This window comes from Neopsephotus bourkii, unplaced genomic scaffold, assembly GCF_033783945.1.
Source record: "Neopsephotus bourkii isolate Nb327-2 ecotype Australia unplaced genomic scaffold, CSIRO-AGI_Nbou_v1 NB_369, whole genome shotgun sequence".
Classification (NCBI taxonomy): Eukaryota; Metazoa; Chordata; class Aves; order Psittaciformes; family Psittacidae; genus Neopsephotus; species Neopsephotus bourkii.
The window spans coordinates 676,775-699,032 of NW_026900875.1; the positions used below are offsets into that span (position 1 = coordinate 676,775).

Genomic DNA, 22,258 nt, shown 5'->3' on the forward strand with positions numbered 1-22,258 from the left:
TAAAAAGCCTCTCCCTTCAGCGAGCACTGGGAAGGTCTGGCTAGCACAGAGTTCCTTGCTTCCTGATGCCATGTACCCACTAGTCTGTTTTTTTCCTGCGCGGCAATGAATGCTCTTCTATCAAAAGTTTTTTCACAGAATGAATCAAAAGTTAAGCTCAATTGTTATAACTCAGTTTAAAATTTAATGCAGTGCAAGGGACTAAAGTTGGGGGGGTTTCTGTTGTACTAGTTCTCTACAAGCTAAGTACCACTAATGAGATTCCAGTGAATACTTCTCCTCTGTGACCTCAACTTACACAGCAGTTCAGGTTTTCCTTTCCCTCCTTCAAAATTCATTAAAAAGTTTTATTCAAGCTGAGATTTTTGTATAGAAGTTCTCTGTCAAGAACAAATTCTTACAACTGTGTTTTAAGCTTCCTTAAAAAAAGAAATCCATAAAATTATAATGGAAATACTGACAGTGCCCATAAACACAAGTACAGAAACATTACTGCGATAGGTAGCTCCTATCCCATCCAAAAAGAAAAAGTTGGTCTCTAAACCAAATTCTGTGTTCATTCTGTAACAATGGCCAGTTATGAGATCAGTCAAGCGAGGTGCAAAGAATCCTGGGGATTTAAACACTGATGATGGCAGCATAAAGCCATCACCTTGGTCATTAAACTCTGATTGTGCAAGATTTTTATTTTTATTTTTTTCTTTTATAAGTCTTGAAAGACTTTATAACTCATTTCTCCCAGGCAACCTCTTCTCCCAGCGGTCATCACAGGCTAAACTGGCAAACCTTTTGAGTTGTGCTTCCAAACCTGATACACTGGCCACTCCCAGAAATTATTAATATAATGATTTATATTCAGTTTTGTCAATTTTATCTCTTGGTTCAGTCTGATGAAGCCCACCACTACACATGTGCAGCTCAGTCACACAAAAACCAGCTATTCCTTGCTGACAGACTAAAACTCTGCCTTATGACTTCCCATGAGTTCTCCCTTCTGGCTCAGGATAAACTTTGTATTCGAGTAAGAAATGGAAATTGTACACTGTAACAAACTGAATCTCACAGGCTATTTAGAAGCAACATTGTCTGGAAGAGTTATACCTCAAGCAGAAAGAGTAAGTGTCCACCCACAGTGATATATTCCTCTTAATATTGTGGAACACACTTCCAATTTTCTTAAATACGCAGTGAACACCACAATGCAAAGTAGAAATACAAGAAAAATTATGTGCTTGGTTGTGCTAAGGAGGTGCAAATTCAAGGTGATAATGGGATACACAGGGAAGCACCACAGCGTCAAGTGTTAACCCTATTCAACACTCTTAAAAAGGAATCAGAGAATGGCAAAACCCAGAAGCACAGCTCAAAACCATGTGACTGCGAACTAGCCTTGACACCTGCTTATGTCATTAATAAAATATTTAATATATCTGAAGAACATTGGGTCTCCTAAAGTGCCTCAACCAGCGCTGAAATGTGTTAGTCATCCAACAAGAATTCTCACTTCAACACTGGAAATTATGGAACAAGGAAATCAAATCAACCCTTTTACAAGGTAGCCAGCTCGAACACAAAATCTGGAGAGTGCTACCTGCAAACATCCATTACTAAAATTACAGACTGGTAGTCCTTTTTACCAGAAAGGGACTGTTTCTCCCTTGCACTACACTGTGTACAATTACGGGACACTGAGACAGGCAGCTACACTGGGCTTTCAGTACGCTCATTAAACAAGCCCAGCAAATTCAAAACTGCTTCATACAGATCTGCTGAACTCAAAGTAATCCTCCCTCATCCAATCTTCCCCTCTGGGTAAAAGTAAGTATGGGATGACATCTAATAATTTTCCTTAGCATAAAAAGGTTATTTCAAGAACATCTATAGAGGTAAACTATAATACAGTAAATGTGTTAATGATAAATTAAGCAACTTTACAAAAGAAAAAAGGCAAATTCTCATCCAGAAAAAGGCAGGCTATTCCAGAAAACTGAGAAGAAAGTAAATTTGAGTTCATTACAATTATTTAGATATCATTTAATTAAGCTGTTTCTGTAAAAGATCAAGAGATCTTGAGAAGCATATTCCTGAAACTCCACAAGTGACAGGACTAAATCTCAGCTCCATTTCTTCACAGGGAAATTTGGAAAGGAGCCTCTGGAAACAGTACCACTGCTCTGCAACTCACCAACTGAGTTTATCTTGTTAAAAAAAAAAAAAAGAAAAAAAAAGGAAAAAGTTAGCCCTTTCGTATACACACACTTTTAAGATAACAGGATTTTCTTCAGAGCTTCAAGTTAGGCACTGAAGTACTTTGTTATGATTAGTTTTATCACACTGAATCCAAATGCTCTGGATTATTAATCAACTCTCCTGACAGGTCTCCAATAAGGAAACATGCCATGCAGCTAACTATGACTCACTATTCACCTTAAACTGATAAAACAGAAAAGGAACATGGGGAAGTTCTCAGATTCTACCCAGGCAGCTCACAGCTTTAGGAAAGCCTTTCCGTTTGCTTTCTTACCATCAAGACCAGTGCATTTGTTGGCTTTGACAGGCAAACTTCCCACTTGCCTGCTCCCATTCTACAAGTTGATGACAGCTACCACATCAAAGGCTATTAGTACACAAAGCATCTATGTTGTCTCAAGAGCTGAGGACATGTGAAAAGCAAGTTAATGCCCTCTCAAGTAAAACACTAAGTTCTGCATTTCCTTTCTTCTTAATACCTCCTTACATTCTCTGACTTGTTTTGAAATGTCTGTTCACCCTTCAAGTTGAGTTGCTGTTCTACCATGTTCCATGCTATACCTGTGCCACAACACCATTATCAGAAGAAACCACTTCACACAGAAGTTTTCTCCTGGGCTGTTAGGAATCCAAATCCAGATCCCGCTTTTCCATTTGTCACCCGAAGTCACCACCTCCACCTTCACAGTTTGCCTAGGTTGGGCCTGGTGCTGGATGATGGCGGATGTGTAGAGAAAGTAAAAGAAGGAGGTAAGATAGGGGTGGAGACTGGCCATGTAAAGTGCTGAAGCATGCACATGCTCTCCCCACCTCAGTCTAGCCATTCTCACCCAGACTACTGAATAACGTACTTCATAACTCCTACCCCCACAACTACACAGCACTGACAGAAATCAAGTAACACCAGGAGGCTGCACATTAGGCACTGGGAATAACTGCAGTTCCTGCTTAAGCAATTACAACAAGCTGGGGAACACTTGCTCTGTGTTGTGCAACACCTCCCTGCACACACATGGTGCTGGGTGGTATCAGCAGCTTCACAGGGACTCTGATGAGGAAGCACCCCCAGAAACCCTGGCCTCCCTTCACTGCTCTTTTCTTAAAAAAACAACCAACCTTTTGCTGCATGTTGTAGATGATTAAATGACTTTTACAGTCCCCAATCCAAAGCAAATTAAAAGGGATACAAGTCCAGAAACATCTAGTGATAAGCGTTTGTTCTCAGTGAAACAAACGGAAGGATTTCTCTTACTAAACACACAAAAGGTTATCAATAACCTACCAGTTCACACTGTGTCTGCCAGCTCCAGGGCGGGATCAGGTCCCACTCTGTAACAAAGCACCTGTGCTGCCAGCCACGAGCAGACACATCCAGTCACCTCCATCAAAGGCATCCTTCCTCTAAGGAGCACATTCAAATCAACTGAGAAAGGCTTCTGAAAAACAAAGGCTACCTGCAACCCAAACTTGACTCCAAGTCAAGTACATGATCAAACCTGCTTCCTTGTAAAATCTTAATAGGACTCCACCACAATAAAACTATGAAAGTTATTCAATTCTTAACTAATAATTTTCTAATTTGACCACAAAGTAAAGAGGTATCAAAACCTCCCAGAAATTATTTTACCACACTATGCACAGTCCTATGAGTCCAATTAAAATGTTCCAACCAAGCTCTACAATAGGAACACTGTTCATCATTTCTTAAGAGAATATTGCTTTCGTTGCCCAGCGCAGTCCATGCAACCCCAATTTATCAAACCCTTAATCTAGGCTAGTTAAAAATAAAGCCAGTAGTTCAAAACCTGGATGAAAACCAGTTTCACTTCTCACACCATTCACCTGTATGCCTCTTATTTTATGCTCTAATCATGACTTTATGAGCTGCTCCCACCAAGTTCCACTTCAAATGACACTGAAGAAAGCTATGAATTTGTAATTGAATGATGCAACTTAAACATTTAATAGCTTCAAAGCTACCAACAATATAAAACAATGAGCCAGGATCAGCAAGCTCTGAAAGCACTGAGACCTGACCTAAAAGAAAAACAGAAAGTCGCTATAGTGCTTTGAAATTAGGGGTCAAGGCAAATTAATACACAGATCAGTCTCACTATAGCCACTGTTCTCACCTGTATAAATATTTTGCAACAAGTCATATATAAGATATGGATATTGCCAAAGAAGTACAGTGAAACATGCATGCTACAGCCCCCCAATACAAAAAGTAATGTCTTATGTTTTTTAATTATAAAACACAGAACTTTTAGAAGTAGAAATTACTCCACCATAACCCTTGCAAGCTACAGTTTATGCAACTATGCATTACTTTGGAATTTAAACTGCTCTTGTTCCTTTCGAACAGTCAGAAATTGCCACACAAATACCAATGTACTCTTGACCTCTACAGGGAACGGCTCATTCCTGTCTAACATGCCAACAACTGCTTAAGACAAAGTTTCTCCATCACTGGCCTAACACGTTCATCTATCATATCAAGAACCATCACGTGCACTTGTATGACTTAGTAGATTCTACGTATATTCACTTTTAATGAATATTAGCTTTTCCAAAGCAATGCCCAAAAGCTGAAACACATCCTAAGGAATCTGGGTCTTTCATCCCCCCCCCAGCCAAGTGGAAGCACACCTGTCAAGTCCTCATCCTGGAGTCACCAGCTACAAAGCTTCATCCTTTTCATAGAAGTCCTTCCAAAGGTACAACAACATGAAATGAAACCATTTCTACGCACATCATTTTACTTTGAGAAGGCTCACTGAACAGACTTAGCAAATTCTGTCCATAAAACACTGACTGCAAAACAATCCTCTAAAGTCAGTTTCCTGCACTCAATTCTCTAAGTTTCTAACACAGAAAAGTCGACTGACCTCGCTTACACTATAGTGTTGTCCTGTAATGCGTAATGCATTAGGCATGATTTAAACTTTCCTCAGTGCAAATTTAAAAAAATCATCTCCATCTGTATTCACTTGTCTATGACAAAGACACATGAGCTGGATTCTCTATTCTCAACTCACTCATTTATTCTGTATTTACTTCCGCACAGTGAGAGTATCGGGAAGACTGTGCTGGAAAAATCTGTCAGGTAGAAGTTTTTTCACAACTATATGTCAAAGACAATTAATGCTGGGCAGGAACAATCTTTTTATTGCAAATAAAAGGTTATGTATACCTGGTAAAGAAATAAAGCAAGCTTCCTCTGGTACATCCTGCAAAAGAGCAGAGCTTTTGGTAAGCCCACATTATTTTTCATTTCAGAGCTGAGAAGATGTAACACAGGCAGGAAGATACTTACTGTAATGCTGTTCTGACTAACCCTAGAAAATAAAGACTTGAGAATTTATTTTAGAAGTGGCAACAATTAATAAAGCAGCATCTGTGGCAAATTTAAAATTCAACATTTATATTTTTCATCTTTTTTTTTTTTTTATATCATAATCCTATAATGTAGGGTACATCCTGACATAGACTCGGCTGGAGAAAAACACTTTACACTAAAATTGATGAATGCCGTTTAAACAAAGAGCATTTCCCTGGGTTTCTTGCTAGCAGGACGCAAGAACCATGCTGTATACCTCCGCACATCTGCAAAGGGTAAGAGATTTTCTTTAACAGACACAAGGGACATAGAGCTGCTCACTAGAGGCAAGTATTTGCTCTTGTCCTGGTTCCTCACCTCACCCAAGCGACATGGATCAACCTATGCAACCAGCTACTTTCATATAAGTTAAGGCTGAGGCAAGGTGCAGAGCACTGCATTCAGGCCATGAGGAGGGGTAGGAAGGAGCATGCCCAGCCTGCAGACCAGCAGAGGTGTTGAGGCAAGTCAATGAAGACAAAATATCTGAAGGAAGAGTATTTGACAAATACTTAGTGCTTTCTTAAGTATTTGATCCTTAGCTAGGGAAACCACAGTGTTTAATCAGAGAGGGTGACACACCAATGTTGGTAACTCTATTTCCTAATACCACAAAAACTCTCCACAAAGTTCTGTATATTTTGTTGTCTGTCATTTTGTACAACACCCTCCCCTCAAGCACTGGTCCTCAGAACACATTACATATTGTTGGAGGAGATTAATTTAACTGCAGATTTTTTATTTTTTTCTTTTTCTTTCACAAAGCACTCAACAGAAATCACTGCTTGGGAACTGGAGCTCAGAAGCAGAGTCTAACAATTTATTTACAATCATAGCAACTAATTGCTCAAAGACAAGCCTCAGGCCCATTCCCATGGCACTGTAGTTGGCTGCTGCAGTGATGTGCCACTCATTTCAAGAAACCAGTGTTGTTAACTTCCATAAGTGGCTTTGCTGGCACAAGAGGGTGGGCAGTGGAGTAAATGACCACTGGATAATGCTGACTCCTTCAGCGACAATAAGACAATAGCAGAAAAAAGAAAACAAAAATGACATGTAGTACTGGTTTTGTTAGAAAAAGGTTTGCCCAAGGTCTCAGCCAACTCATAGGAAATTACTGTATAGATGGAGACAGTGCCCTGACAAGGCCAGCCTTCCCCTCCCAGCCTTTCCTTTATTTCACAGTGACAGCTGCCACCACACCTAATCTTTGGGCTCCGTTATATCTTAGCCACTGATAGGAGTCACCCCATGGGAAAGTAAGACCCTGGGACTAAAATGATGTCAGGTACCATGAAGAACATTTTCCTTTTTTCCTTTACAAACTCTTGAACTTGCAGGAGGGGAGCCATCCGCTACTGTGCTTTTTTCCTTTCCCTTCTACAAACGAATTTTAACAATGCATATCCTGCCAGGAAATGTTACCCTGCATTAGTGATAAAGTGTTATATAAAAAGGTAAATTAAGTTTCCAAGGCACAAATCTGAGCTGATAAACACATTATATTCACAGCTCAACAACTGTGTGGAGAAGAAAAAAGAGTAAACCGTTTTAGAGAAAGCTTTGGGAATATGGGAATAAACCCAGTAAGGGTAGATAAAGTTAGGTCATGCTGTCAGAACGCTGCTCGGGCTATGCGTGAAGCATAGCTACTGAACTAATTCAGATTAAACTAATGGTCATCCATTAACCTTGGGTACATCTACATGGCACAACACAGACCAGAAAAGGCAAGCTCAAGCACCAGATGGCTTCCCAACACAGCACTCAAACATGGCAGTAGACCCCCTGCTCAGCTAGATAAACAAACTAGGGCCAGATGAGCCATTTAGTCTCACCCAGGGGCACCAATAGTGGTGATGCTGCACAGCGCTTCAGTACAGGAGGCAGCAACTCTCCTCCCAGCCAGGTGATACACCTGGGCACAGTCACTGGAAATGACCGCTGCTCGTTTCCTCTGGATAGTGCTCTAATATGAAGATATAGAAAAAAATGAACAGGGGGGTCATACGCTGCCTCTCTAACACCAGCAAGCCCATTATAATTTAAGGGACAACTGTGAAGCAATGGCTTAATGGAAAGGCATTTGGAAAGCTCCACAGTTGCCAGACTGCTTTGCCAAGAGCATGAGTCTAAAGGTCAGGGAACAGGACTTGGTTAGAAAGAGACTGCACTGAAACAGGCAACGAGGTGTTCCCAAGGCAATGGGGCAGGGCATGGGTCTCATAGCATCACACTGTCAGCTAGGCTCTGCCCAGATCTGCTGTGGGTGGGGCCCTTTAGAGAGGATGCTTGTTACCCAACAAGCTCTCATCCTTGCACCAAAGGGAGAAGAGCTATGGGTCCAAACCTAAGCCAGACCATCAAAGCAGCTGTAGTTTCTACAAGGGGCTACAGCTGCGACCTGATCTGCACAGAAAGTAAAAAAATCAGGCAATCTGACATCAAAATGCATGGTAAAACCCTACAGGAAATTTACTGGGGAAATCAAATACAGCTTAGAGGTAAGTTTAGGTACTTAGCTACTCTACTTAAGGCCTTTACCAGAACTCCCCACCCCTCTGAACAGTCATTAGGTCAGGAATAAAGTGAAACTGCTGAGATAACCCTCCCATTTCACACAGTTCCCTGGGACTTTCCCCAGGCAGTATGAAACTGGAAAACACAATGCCATGTGGGATTCCAAGACACCACAGGAAGAGATGCCAATTTCTATAGAGTTTACAGACAGAAGTAGCCAAGACTGATTTTCTCCACATGAGGAAGAACTTCTTTACATTGAGGGTGGCAGAGCACTGGAACAGGCTGCCCAGGGAGGTTCTGGAGTCTCCCTCTCTGTAGGCATTCAAAACCCACCTGGATGCATTCCTGTGTAACCTGCTCTAGGCAGCCCTGCCTTGGCAGGGGGGCTGGGCTAGATGATATCCAGAGGTCCCTTCTAACCCTAAGGATTCTGTGATGTCAACAAACAGCAGCAAAAAAGCAAGGAGAACAAGAACAGAGGGATGTCCTGGCAGCTAGTTAATTAGCAAAAACATTACAGTCAGAACTTTCAAGCACCAACAGGAACTAAGAAGAGTATACACCTTTATGTAGGATTTTTTCAGACAGAACAGAGACTGATGTCTGGGGAACTCTTCACCAGTCACTTTTTGCAAATAAAATACACAAGTGCTAATTAGATCATGCAAGTCTTCGTTTTCACACTTGCAAAGCTGCTCAATTAAAAATATGTGCCTCGGCACTGCTCTCTGTTTCAAAATAATTTAGACAAAGCTAAAAAAAAAAACAACACTTCAACCCCCGGAGGTGATACAGCAGAAGATGGATGAATCGTCAGTACACTGGAAACCTAAAAAAACCCCAACTAAAAACAAAAACAAAACTTGTACAGACAGACCTACTTTCATGAAACCCATTATTGGCTGATATAGAACACAGAAAACAAAAATAAACCAACAGAAACAATTGGAAAGCAAGGAAACATACAGATGTGGCTGCCTTTTTTGGTAGTTACTAGATCAGCACTCTGTCCTGCAGTATTTTCCTCCCATTGTTACCAACACTGTTTAAAAAGCCTCCAGGTAGTTAAGGCTGGGACAAAAACTGGGAAGTACAGACAGAATCTGGGACCTTCAAAAACCCACACCAGTTGTCTTATCAGTGAGCACAGAGAAATTAGTACACAACTACTGAAGCAGTGAGGAATTTGTGGGAACAATAATCATGAAGAATTATATTTTGACTTTCAGTGTTTTAAGTGATACTTCTTACACAAGAAACATGATCAAAAGCATCATTTGCACTTCTTGAAGACGTTGGAGAAAAAGATGCTACCACAGTTGCATATTCCAGGGCATTGATTTGTATGTTAATTGGGTCAAGGAAAATAACATGTAGCAAGCAAGTAAGAAGTAAGACTTCCTATGTTAGCAGTGTTAAGAAAACTGCTATTGATGTATATAAATCGCTGGCCAGCTCTCACTGCGTGATAGTGCACCAAGAATAGACTCATTCCTAGTTCTTGTGACATGCCTAGCAGTTAGGACATAACCTTCAGAAATCTGACAAGAAGAGAATCCCCTCAGGGTAAATAATGCCACAAAGCCAGGACAGGAGAGAGTGGGAGGCCAGGAGATCTCCTCAACCCAGCTATAATTTGCCTCATCTAGGGAAAGAGACAGGAACAGTGGGAGAAAGTACTATCATCCCAGCCCTTTGAAGCTAGTGGCATGCTGATTCAAAACCTAGCTATTACACTTCAGACACCTTTATCTTAGGTAATTAAAAGTTACCTTGTGACATCCACAAAATTGAGGCGTCCTACCCCTGATGAGGAGGATCTCCCTTATCTTCAAGAGCCATGTGGTTATAAATGAGGTCCCAAAACTTGCCCCAAAGAACCTGTTGTTGAAAAGTCCCTGTCACTCCTCCAGCTGCTGCAATTCTTCATTTACATAAACCATCTCTATTTTAGATTCATTTTCCCTCTGATTTATGGCTTTAAGAAAAATAAACATGAGTGAGGGAAATAAAGGAAGAGCGTTAATGAGCCAACCTTAGTAGCTTTGACCACATGTAAATACTGCAGCCAGTTATTGTTTCTCTACCAGCCAGTAACAAGAACAAACATGCAAATAGATACGTAGCACTCTTCCTTTTCTTCAGAACTTAGGATATGATCCAAAACCATCTCACTTAGCAAGTTTAAAGATTAACAGTACTTTAGTGTCATAGTGGCTCTTTGTTTCTCCACCTAACAAGCCAAATCAGGGGTACAATGTCCTTAAAAAAAAAAAAAGCAAGCATAATATTAGCTGCACAAATTTTAGGCCAGATGAGACTTATTATCAGTGCACTTTATTTCAACTTATTTCTAATCACGTGGGTCTGAAAAAAGAGCAAAAAAACCCCAGACTAGTGAAAATCTGGACAGTCTCTCAAGAAAGCAAATATAGAGTTATGTGACTTTAATGTGCATGACATTCCAAAAACTAATCCCATCGCAACAACAGGTACCCTGACACTCTCTTATAAGGTGTGGGCTCCAAATACTCGTATGATATCACCAAATAAGTCTCCAAACTGGCAAACACCAAACAGTTCTAAGAAACACTAATTCCACAGAAACCAAGAACTAAGGAGAGTCCAAAACAATAGTGATTATGTAAGAGATTGGATTAAGAGTGATCTACTGTGATATGTCCATATTTATAGAAGACTTGGAAGAACAGCATTTAAAGCAATCACTTGAAGAAAAGTTAGTTGTTAAAGGAAACAACACACTGTTCTAGATTATATTCATGTGACCAAGGAAAAAAAAAGTGATCAGGAACAGGGATCAGGTATTGAATGTTGGCTTGACTCCTATTCTAAAGTAAGATCAGATGTCCTCACCAGCACTTCCTTCCATCCAAAATGAAGCTGTTCTGGCAAAACACACTGAAATTTAGCGGTATCACACACAGCCTGAAGTCACCCTCATTACAAGGGCTTATCTGCCATTATTCCACTGGGGATACAACAACTGACTATATATGAGACAGTTATTTAATGCTTGACTGTTCACCTAGGGGCAATGCTTATATCTTTTTCTGCATCCATGCAGCCAAACCACATCTGCAATGTAATTCTGCACTGGTAGGCCAAGATGCAGGCAGTCAATAAAAAGAAGTTTGCCTTCCTTCTTAACTAAACAATTTGCCTTTTAATATCACTTTTATTCAGCACAGGAGGAAGAATAAAAAGGTTATTGGATTGTTCAGAAACTCTGTACCTTTCTTGTGATTTTATTATCTGGGATCCTGGTTCTGGCTTCCCCATCAAGGAGACCGAGGCAGGTATTGACAGGAAAGGTCCTTCTCAGGAAGGTAAGCCTGTTTGCAACATCCAAAAGCTGGTATTTCTGCCTCCTTGTTTTACACATTGAGGAGGAGGCAAGGGCTGAACACAGCATGAGGTCATGGCAATCTCACGTAGTTCATTATAGTAATCTCACATAGTTCATTATAGATCATTATAGTAATTTTATCATTATATACCCTAAAAAGAGTGACAGGTCTTGTCATTAAAATTCACCGTGTTAAGACATTGGTTGGTATATTTCAAGTGATATTTGATTAACAAAATCTGAAAACACCATCTGCAAGAGGAGCAAATTTAATGCCACATATGCCTTGGTAAGCAACACTTCCTATTTTCTCAGCTTTTTTGCTACCAATCTACTCTATTGCTATTCCATACTCATCTGGTTTGGAGCTAAGCAAAGCCTGGAAAGAGCCATGGCAGTAAACAGCAAAGGTCCATCAGGACTAGCAGTGTGGAACAATATGTGGCCATTCAGAAAACGGCACAATCAGGAAGTAACCATGTAATAATGAAGCTTCTCCAGATTCCACCAAATTGCGGTTTGGGGATTTGCCAAGGTGGGGAGAGGTATGGCATGCGCATGTGTGACCATCAACTTACAGCCCTCACTGTAAAGTCTACAAAAAACATTAGAAAACCCAACTACCCTTCCTCCTTACAGCATCCATCAACCTTTCAGATTTGCTAGAGCTCTGCTTTTCTGGACATCTTCCCAGCTGGCTTCTTAGGCTTCCCGCTTTACTCCTGGATATCATGAATTACACTTGAATGCTTTTAGCATGCCAGAACACTTACTATTTCAATAATGACTTCTCCAGAACATTTTTTTTATTATTATGAATGTAATGTTTCCAAACAACACTCTTGATTGTTAGACTCAAACAGTACTGCTGTGATAACCCTCTAAGAACCCCATCTCCTCCTGAGCTGCTGTTATCCTTACATTAGCTGGAAGATTTTGAGAAGAAACTGACTCAGACGAATTTAGTTGAAATGAATCATTATTCACCAGGGCAAATCCAAAGCTAGCATCCCCTCTGGATAACTAACGGTTCATAGGTTTTCACCAACAGCTGGAAGCAGTGACTTGCCAGGATATGTAACTCTGTTTAAAATATACGTGGTGATATTTGTGATGCCTGGTTGAAATTAATTATTCCCTCTTTGCATTTATTTGCAATTCTGCTAACAGCAGTCAAAGCTGGGAAAAGTCAATTGTAGTTTATATATTCTGTACAGAAAGTGCTTAAATATTTATCTCTGATGTATGGCTTTTAGAAGAGGCAACTCCAAAATCTCCTGCTGTACAGTATTGTGTCTGACACCTCAGTGTTGAACAGAACACGTTTTCATAAGCTATAAAGGCTCACTATTTCCATCACTTTTGGACATTTCATGACTAAAATGCTGGATCCATTATTCCTATTATCCAGCAACACACACTGTACATAAATGAACAGTTCTACATCCTTGGCCTTGGAGACCTCCTGACAACATCAAAAGAACTGAAAATAGTGCAAAGGAACACTTCAAGCTGAAGAGGAAATGATTCATGGAACAACAACAAAAGATGGCACTTGCAGGCACAGATTTCTAAGGAACTGGCAGGTTAATCAGTCATCATTTTATGTACATTATTTTATGTACATATATAGTATATGTTATTATCATTTTTATATACCACTGCTGCAAGCAGACACAGAACTGGAGATCTCTCCTGCATACTGTAGCCAGCAACTGGGGGTTGGACCCCAAAATTCTCTTCAGGCAGTTTTGAGCAGTTAAAAGTCCTTGTTTGGGTACTATTTTCAGACTAAGACTCTAAAATTTCAGCCATAGCATGCAATGCGTGAGACGGTTGTCATGAAAAACATTCCACATTATAAACTACTACTCTAAAAGCACCAGAGATTGGGCCAGGAATCCAAGCCCCAAGTGATATCAAATTACTTACTATGCTATTTTCTTCCACCAAAGAAATTACATCTTGCAAGAAAAACCAAAACAGATATCTAAAATTAAACGAATTCTGTCTGGCAATTAAGCAGACAGTAAAAGAGCAAAAAGAGGCTGTGAGGAAAGATGAGTTAGGTTTAACCTTTAAACTGACATGCTGCTTCCCTCCTTCATGAGCCTGAGAAGTATTGCTGCAATCATCATATCACCATTTTTTTCCTTTCAGTAATTATGCCACTGTACAACTGAAGCTCCGGAAATTGATGTAAGCGCAGCTCCGTAAAATATAACAAGAACCCACAAGTGGAAGTTAAAATAGTGAAAATCAGTCAAGAAATAAAATACCATTTTTCTTCTTTATCAGAAGAAGTGACAAGGACTGAGGTAAATCCTCTGTCACTGGATATCTTTTATCATGGTGTTCTTCCAGAAGATAAAGGCACGGATTCATGGAAGTCCTTCACCATTTGAACTAAGTTTGAAGTAAGAATGGGACAGTCTAGCTAACTGCAATACTCTGACTTCATTTGCTGAGAGTAGGTTAAGTACCTGGAAAAACATTCTAAGTCAAATACCTTACTTTGCAAAAGCTAAATATTTGAAAGTTACCATAGCACCTCAATATTCCCAAGATGTAACACAAGAGGACAGGAGAGGAACTTCTGAAATACAGCTTCCAAATACAGTCACTGCAACGTACGCCACTCAACCCTGGCAGGAAGCAGCCAGCCACCTTCTTCAGGAGCGCAACATAACAGATTCTGGGGACAAAATGTCTCTCCCTCAAGCTGGTGGGGCCACAATGAAATTTCTGGCTCTTAAACAGAACCAATAGTAAGCACAGAACTATGAACTGACAAATTGATCATCACTAAACAGCAAGCAGCTCTCCCAGAGGATCTATGAACAGGAGCTGTAAGACCAGACAGAGTAAACACAGTGAGGATGAGGGCAGCTCATTAAAGCACGTGATGCACATTCAGGGAAGGACATGCTGTTGAGAAATTCAAGGCTGATAAATTTCCCACCACTGAGCCAGGAAGTGGACAGCTGGAGGAAGAAAATCTCGCTGTCCCTCTCAAGAATGTATTACATAAAGTAGAACCATGCAGTTAGAATATTTCACCATCCCCTTACATTTCACTGTGGCGTTTATACCTGTAAGGTATCACCATTACAAGCTCAGCAGAACACAGTATATCCCTGGAGAAACTGCTGTCAGACAGTGCTTTATTCTCACAGGCACTTGACTCACAGAGACTGACTCATTTGGTACAAGGCAGTTCCTAACTTCCTCAACTCAAGCAAACACACAGATTTTCCTATCCAAAATCCATAGTTTCACTTGTCACAGGTTTTCCCCCTTCCTCCCATTTACACACTTAAATTGAACCTAGGTTCCAGCTAAGACCTGCCACTACTGGGATGCACCACTACACTGTGACTTTGTACAAAGTGATCTACAGCAGAAATCGCCTTCACTAGCAACAGGAAGGTCTTCCCCAGAGCATCCAGAGGCCATTCAGACTGCTGGCAACTCAGAAAGCACAGACCCACCATGCTGATGTAACAGCAGCCTTACCTCGTGCAAAACTCTGGTTTACCACCAAAATAAAAAAAAAACCCAAACAGTTCATTTCTCAGTGGAGCACAAACTAACAGGTCAGGAATAGGGAACCATAAAAACGGCCAGCAGGCACATCTCAATCCTAACAAGTCAATATCTACAGAGCCTGTAAAGTCTCCTCTGACAGCATCAGTTATACCATCCATCTAATTTACATTTTAATAATTGAAGCTGTTCATCTTATTCCAAAGGCCCAATAGGAAGAAAATCCTTGAGACACCTATGTGGCAGCTTTACAGCAGCATGAGACTAAACAAATGGAAAAACCTAAAATAGGTTGCGACAGTTTATCATTAATCAGTATGAATTACCTGGCAGAATGCAGTATCTTTCAGTGCAACTTAGTGGCACCTTTCCCAAAGAACTAATACAAATATGAGCACATAGCAAGAGATTCAGGGAGCCGGGGAAAAGGGGTGTCATTGCTGATTGAGTTGCTGATGGCAAGAAACAAAAGATGAGACTACATAGGGCAGCACCTGGGGGGCTGGAAAACATAACTGGCATGTTCCAGCTAATTCATTTGGCAGGGTTAAATTTACCAGGGAAGAATCATAATCATACTCCAGAACACTGAAGTCTTCTGAATTGCTTCCTTGCAGTTGGGCACCACTTCCTCACCAGTTCTGTTTATTCTAGCATTTTCCCAGGACATGAAAAATATCTGAACCCTTCCTCTTATATTCATAAAAGAACATTACTGTTGAAGACATGAAGGTATGAGGATACAAGAGAGAGAGGCGTTATCTTTATTTACAGCCAGATATAAATGGAAAACTGCAGACAAAGCTTCCAGCTCAGGCAGCCTCTATCAAGCCTACAAAGAAGTCCTTGTGCTGGCAGGTCCTGGCAAAGGATCCAAGCACCCAAACTACTCCATTTTTCCAACTCTATGAAACAGTCTAAAACAAAAGAGAATTTATATATATGGATTTGGTGATCCAAACATATAGTAATCATCACTGATTTAGTGAACTCTGATTTGGACTTTTGAATAGCTATCAAAGAAATTTCGCTTTGACCCTCAAAACTGGCTTTCAGAGGTTACACAGGTAACAGCAAACCTCTTCCCTGTATTTGTATATGGATATATCTGCAATATCTTATATCTCACTTATGATTGCCTTTTGCATAAGGTAGTTTTGCATTTACATGTGTCAATGAATACTTAGGTGATTTACTCATTTTATGCATACTTAAAAGGAAGAGACAAGTCCTAATATGTTCCAAACCATTATTTCAATTACTATTATATTTAAACAGAGAAGGCAGAAGGTTCAGCAAATGACCAGACTGAAGACCTTGCATTTGCAAGCCTAAAAAAACATGTAACTTCAAAGGCAGACAGAGAAGGTAGCTGTAACAAGTAAAAAGTCCCTACCCTACTGGAATCACCCTCACTATTACTTCTGTCCAAAAGATATACAATAGTCTTTAGATTCTCAAGAAGAGTTCAAAAACCATGTCTGGAAAACAATTATCCACATGTTTGAAAGGACTCTGAATTTGATCACTGAAGGGAAAAAAAGAATGGTCTTAGTGAAATTTTCAGCTGTGAAAATGAACATTGGATTGTCCCTCATTTGCATTGTTCCAGTCATTTCACATATTCTTCATTCATGTGAAGAAGAGTGTTACCACAAAATTTGGAGCTTTCCATGAGCTGAGGAACCACAAATCTGAGTTAATCATTACTAAAGCTTTGTGAACAGCACTTGTCAATAGATGAGCAACTGCAAACATCTACACAGAACTGCCCAATGCCACAGCAGGAAGACAGCTAAATAACAGATGATAAAAGTCACTTCTGACAAGCATGCTTTGAACCAGCCTTGTTGTTAAGACTTCTCCATACAGTAATAAAAAAGGCCATTATATGCAAAGAGTAAGGTTTCAACTCTTTAGGTATCACTTCTTCCAAACTTTATAATGGATAAAGTGTTTTAATCTACAGCACTATAATCCGCAAACTAATCTGATTTGTAGGAAATTCTCTGTTCACTGTCTCAGGTCCTAAGCTTAGTGAAGAAAACAGTAATAAGCTCTTTCTGCCAAATTACAGAAGAATATACTGAACTGACCTTCCATTGCTCCTTGGGAAGCAGTTTCACCACCACAATGTCACTGTTCAGGGCTCTGTTGCGAGCAACCACTCCATCAATAAAGATATCGCGAGTCCCATCCTAGTCAAAGAGGAAGAAAAATAAATGCCAGACCAAAACATATTAAAATACAGTTGTTATGAGATTTAAAATACTATCATCAAATAAGACACACACACTGGTGAGACAAACATCCTGCAGTTGTGCATTGAAATTAAATGGATTCACCATATGCCTTTCAACATGCAGTCTTTCAGCAAACAAGCTCATTTGTACGCATGTGCCAGTACAGTAGTTCCACACTATTTATTTAAGACAAAGCCAAGCCCTCAAGATGTATAGTCTGCAAGCTCTGCTCAGTTCTTCTACAGTTATTCTTGGGAATGGGTAGAGGGTTTTCTGTAGTCACAGCTCTTCACACATTAAATTCCCAACTCAAGCACTCAAAGCCATTATTAAGAACATGTTTACAAGAGCATCCACAAAGTGCCCAACATGCAGACCTGTCTGCTGCTTTGAGATGGGAAAGCAGGGACATGCAGCTCTGGGATCAGCAGGTCAGTCTGTGAGGGTGGCCTGGAGAGTGGCTGAGGATGCAGTCTCTTTTTCTTTTAAATGAGTTAACACAATATATTCTACATTTGGCACAAGTAATCCTATAAGAGATTCCCCAAACATGATGACTACAGATGCCAACTGAAAGCCAGAAGATCTTTTACTGTAACAGACATGTTAGGACACCTTCTCCCAATACTCCTGGTTAACATCCTTGCATAAGAGCCTCTAGTAATTGTACGCACTCCAGATATGTTTGGCATTCAGCTAATCTAGATTTAGTTTGGAAGGTTTTCTTCATGGGGTGAATAAAGATGAAGTTTCCCGAAGATGCCAACACAAAGTTTTCAGTTTTTAAAGGATTGCCAGTTTTGTCCTTTCTGTTGGCTAATTATTGAAAGTGCTCTTGCTGCTTTCATTGCTGTTTCCCCATAATTCAGTATATGAAAAGTTCCACGTGTATGTTTATAGTGACATAAATGTGTCAATTTATTTAGTATTGAAATGAACAGTCAGCATAGGTTTTTCTAGAAAGAGCTATCTTTGAATAGTTTTGAGTTAAAAAAAGAGTTTATTTGGATTAGTACTTCATTGTCTTTCAAGGAAAAAACCAACCTCACAAGAATTAAAATCTTCATCACAACTTTAGTCACTTCTCAAATACACACTCCTGAGTCTCATACGCTTGAGTAAATCCAACCAGAACTATCAATATGCTCAGTCTCCAAGAAAAACTTCTTTTATAACCTGAAAACATGCAACCCTAGCATCACACAAATATCTTACTCTGCTTAGATACCAAAACAATAAAACGGCAGAACCTTGCCATGATGCGAAACTACGGCTGTCCTCCAAGAGCCCAAATTACTCTTAGAAAGAAAAGCAGCAGCAGCTCAACAGCTGTGTGAAAGCTGCCTCCCATGACAAGATGCAGAAAAATTGCAAAGCCTCTTGGACCAACATAATTCAAATTGGAAATTGTTCTCTTAAAAAAGCCAGATTTTTTTTTTTTACACATGATCTTATTCCTCATTTCTCCCCACCCTCTCCCTTCCGCCCCAGCTCTTTACTTAAATCCACCACACACATAAAAGAAAAGTTCAAAGTCACTTTTTAAGAAAAATGCCTGTTTGAGTTTTGGGGTTGGTTTTTTTTTGTGTGTCTGTATCTGTAGCTACTCTGTGCTGCAGGAGACAGGCTGGCATTCATGATCAATTGTTCACTTTTTTCCTTCCCTTGTGTGCCCAAGAAAATGCAAGGCAGAGCCCTTCCCCCATAAAGATGCCTGATGAGTCAATACCACCTAGTTAAACCTGCATCTCCATACTCTTTGAATAAGTCTTATCTTGAATTGCAGCCAATCATTCTCATCCCAAACAGTACATCCTTATACATACATACATATGCACGTCAAGGTCCCTCTGGATGGCATTCCTTCCCTCCAGCATATCAACCAAACCACAGCTTGGTGTCACTGGCAAACTTGCTGAGGGCGCACTCAATCCCACTGTCCATGTCAACGACAAAGATGTTAAACAAGACCGGTCCCAACACGGATCCCTGAGGGACACCACTCGTAACTGGTCTCCAGCTGGACATTGAGCCACTGACCACAACTCTTTGTGTGCAGCCATCCAGCCAGTTCTTTATCCACCGAGTGGTCCACCTATCAAATTGATGTCTCTCCAATTTAGGGACAAGGATGTCATGTGTGACACTGTCGAACGCTTTGCACAAGTCCAGGTAGATGATGTCAACTGCTTTGCTCGTGTCCATCAGTTCCATAGCCCCATCATAGAAGGCCACCAAATTGGTCAGTCAGGATTTCCCCTTGGTGAAGCCATGCTGGCTGTCACCAAGCACCTTGTTGTTTTTCATGTGCCTTAACATGCTTTCCAGAAGAATATGTTCCAAGCTTTTGCCAGGCACAGAGGTGAGACTGACTGGTCTGTAATTCCCCAGGTCATCCATTTTCCCCTTCTTGAAAATGGGGGTTATATTTCCCTTTTTCCAGTCATCAGGATCATTAGATTACTAATACAATTAAAATGGCAGTGAATCACAACACAGCACAATCACTTGAAAGTCTCAGCTGCCCCTGGGGTGCATATACTGTATTGGCCACAAAGGCTTCAAGACTTCTGCAGCCCTCTCCAGGGAGTACCAGGCTCTTACTGCTCCATGGCCACATCTATGTATCACTGGCAGTGCTCTCTACTCCTCTCTGACAAGAGGGAGATCTGCAATGCTTTCATCTGCTCTGGAAGTGTCTTTCACAAGCACAGCATCACCACAGTCACTCCATCACTTGTGCTCAGCACTGTCATTATTCACATTAACAATGCCGTGATTTCAAATCACACTACTGTGTGCAGAGAAGACACAAGATGTGTGGCAGAGATTTAAATGCTTGGATCTATTCTCTGGGTAGCTCTCAACAGAAAGGCCCTGGGCCATCCCCTCAAACTCTTCATGCAACAATGAGACAAGCAGAAAGAGCACATGTGCAGCAACAAACACTCTGGGATTTCTGATGTTAGAAGGTGAACAGCTGTTGCATTTGAACCCCATAAAGCTATAGCCAAGTCAGAACTGAAGAGAAATGGGTACAGTGCCCTAGTCAACAGCAGGAAAGAAAGGGTGATTTTTCACAGCTGCAGCTCTTGCAGCATCTGGCAAAGATGGGAAATCCTGCAGAACATGACAGGCTGAGAATCCTCCATTATGCCAAATAATGTTATACAAAGGATAAGCTTCCTAAAACATGTCTTAAAGTGAGGACTATGTCCACACCAGCCACAGTCATCCTCATCCAGGTGTTGACTCTGCTTGTTATCAGAAACAAAGCTGGTTCTGGCATTCTGCTCCAGAAAGGGCAGAAAAATAGAAAGATAGCTGAGATAATAGCCTCACTTTACCCTTCTTAACGTGTGTGTTCCTGCATGCAGAATAGACAGCAACTGATTGTAGAAGGCAACAGGTGGATACTAAATGTGATTAGAGGTAAAGTTTCACATCCAAGTCAACTCATGTGAGTAGCTGTATTTCTCATCTAACCTTGCATTTTGTAATTTCAGATAATATGTTTAACAGCTTACACTTACACACTTGCAAGGACACCTGTGAAGGAAGGATCAAAGTTCCTTTCACACACAGTGCTGGTCTCCTAATATTCCAGAGAGCTGCTTGGTACTTCTTTCTCTAGTTAACCTACTTTGTGCATCCCCCACTTTCCTTCGCTCCTGTAATGCCAGCCTTCTCTAACTGTGCTCCGAAACATCATCCTAAATCAACAACGTGAAATGACAATGCCATAAATTTCAAGCCTTTCAATTGAAGCCCCAAAACAATAGAACTGTCAGTGGCAGGAACAACAGAGTCAGCGTTTCACTGTCTGAGGGCAAGTTCTGCTTTCTCTCCCTGACACCAGCAAAACATTTCAGTACCAAACTCTCTCTTGCTGATGGCAACATTTTGACCAAGTCAGTTCCAGATAAAAAGCCCTGGCTGTGCCAGCTGTGAGATCACCTTCCCTACTGAAAGTCCCTGAAAATGCAAGAGCCCTTCTTTTCTGTGAAAATAAGGAAAGAAGAGGTACAAGCCCATTCCTTGTGACAGAAGTGTATCACAAGCCAACAGAGATAGAATCTGCGCAAAAGCGGGCACATGAAAAGGAATCATGTATATTATTTCTGGAATGACTTTTCAAATTAGCTCATGCAGCAGGTTGAAAATAGAGAGCATATTTGTTTAGGGAAGATTAACCTAAATCAGTGGAAAATCTATAAAACCTCTGCAGCTATAAACCAAGGGTTTCCAATTACACTATCTGGTGGTCCTCAAACCTGACTTCAGCTGGCTTCTATGGAACCCAGCAGAATCCCAAATTTCAGCATAAGCTAAGTAAGTAGTTCTGTGAGGTATGAAAAAGCTGGATTTGTTTGGGAATATCTGATTTAAAAGAAAATCCGGATCACGTTCATTTACTCCAACTCATTCACCTCTAAGTGACCTCTTGTGCACAGCATAACTCTTATCCTAATGCACCTTCCCTTATGAACTTTAAAGCATTATAAAATTACACTTACTGGAGATGGAATGAAGGCTTCATGGTACTTCTTAGGATTTATTCTCAAGGGTCCCTTAAAAAAAAAGAGAAGAAGGAGAAAGATTATGCCTGAATCTTATTAATTTTATATAACATCACTTAAATTAGAGAGCTGTGAGTAATATATCTACTGTGAAACATGAGAGATACATCTAAATTTCCATTATACATCTCAAGACTTGACAACTCAGCATCCGAGTAATTTCAAGCCAAAAGGCAGTTTTGTGATAGGCTTAAGCTGATCTACTGCAGTCTGTCATTGAAGAGATGTTGAATCACTAGCTGCTACTGGGTGAACTGAGGATCCAGCCCTCCTGCTCTCTTCATACATTTTCTGCTGAGCATCCACCAACTTTATTAAACAGAAAAGAGAAACACTCGGTTTTTCTCTGTTTTGGAAAAGCAGAATGGTG

At 40.5% G+C, this 22,258-nt stretch overlaps 1 protein-coding gene across 5 annotated transcripts in view; it reads right to left on the reverse strand.

Annotated features, from left to right (window-relative positions):
• The window catches only part of DIS3L2 (DIS3 like 3'-5' exoribonuclease 2), a 201,042-nt gene that overhangs the window by 152,799 nt on the left and 25,985 nt on the right, over positions 1-22,258 (reverse strand). For all 5 annotated transcript variants that reach the window (XM_061348746.1, XM_061348749.1, XM_061348748.1 and 2 more), the window contains 2 exons: positions 21,826-21,879; positions 17,162-17,263 (listed from right to left, as the gene is read on the reverse strand). In XM_061348746.1, the coding sequence (XP_061204730.1) occupies positions 17,162-17,263; positions 21,826-21,879 (156 nt within the window). The remainder of the gene's footprint in view (positions 1-17,161; positions 17,264-21,825; positions 21,880-22,258) is intronic.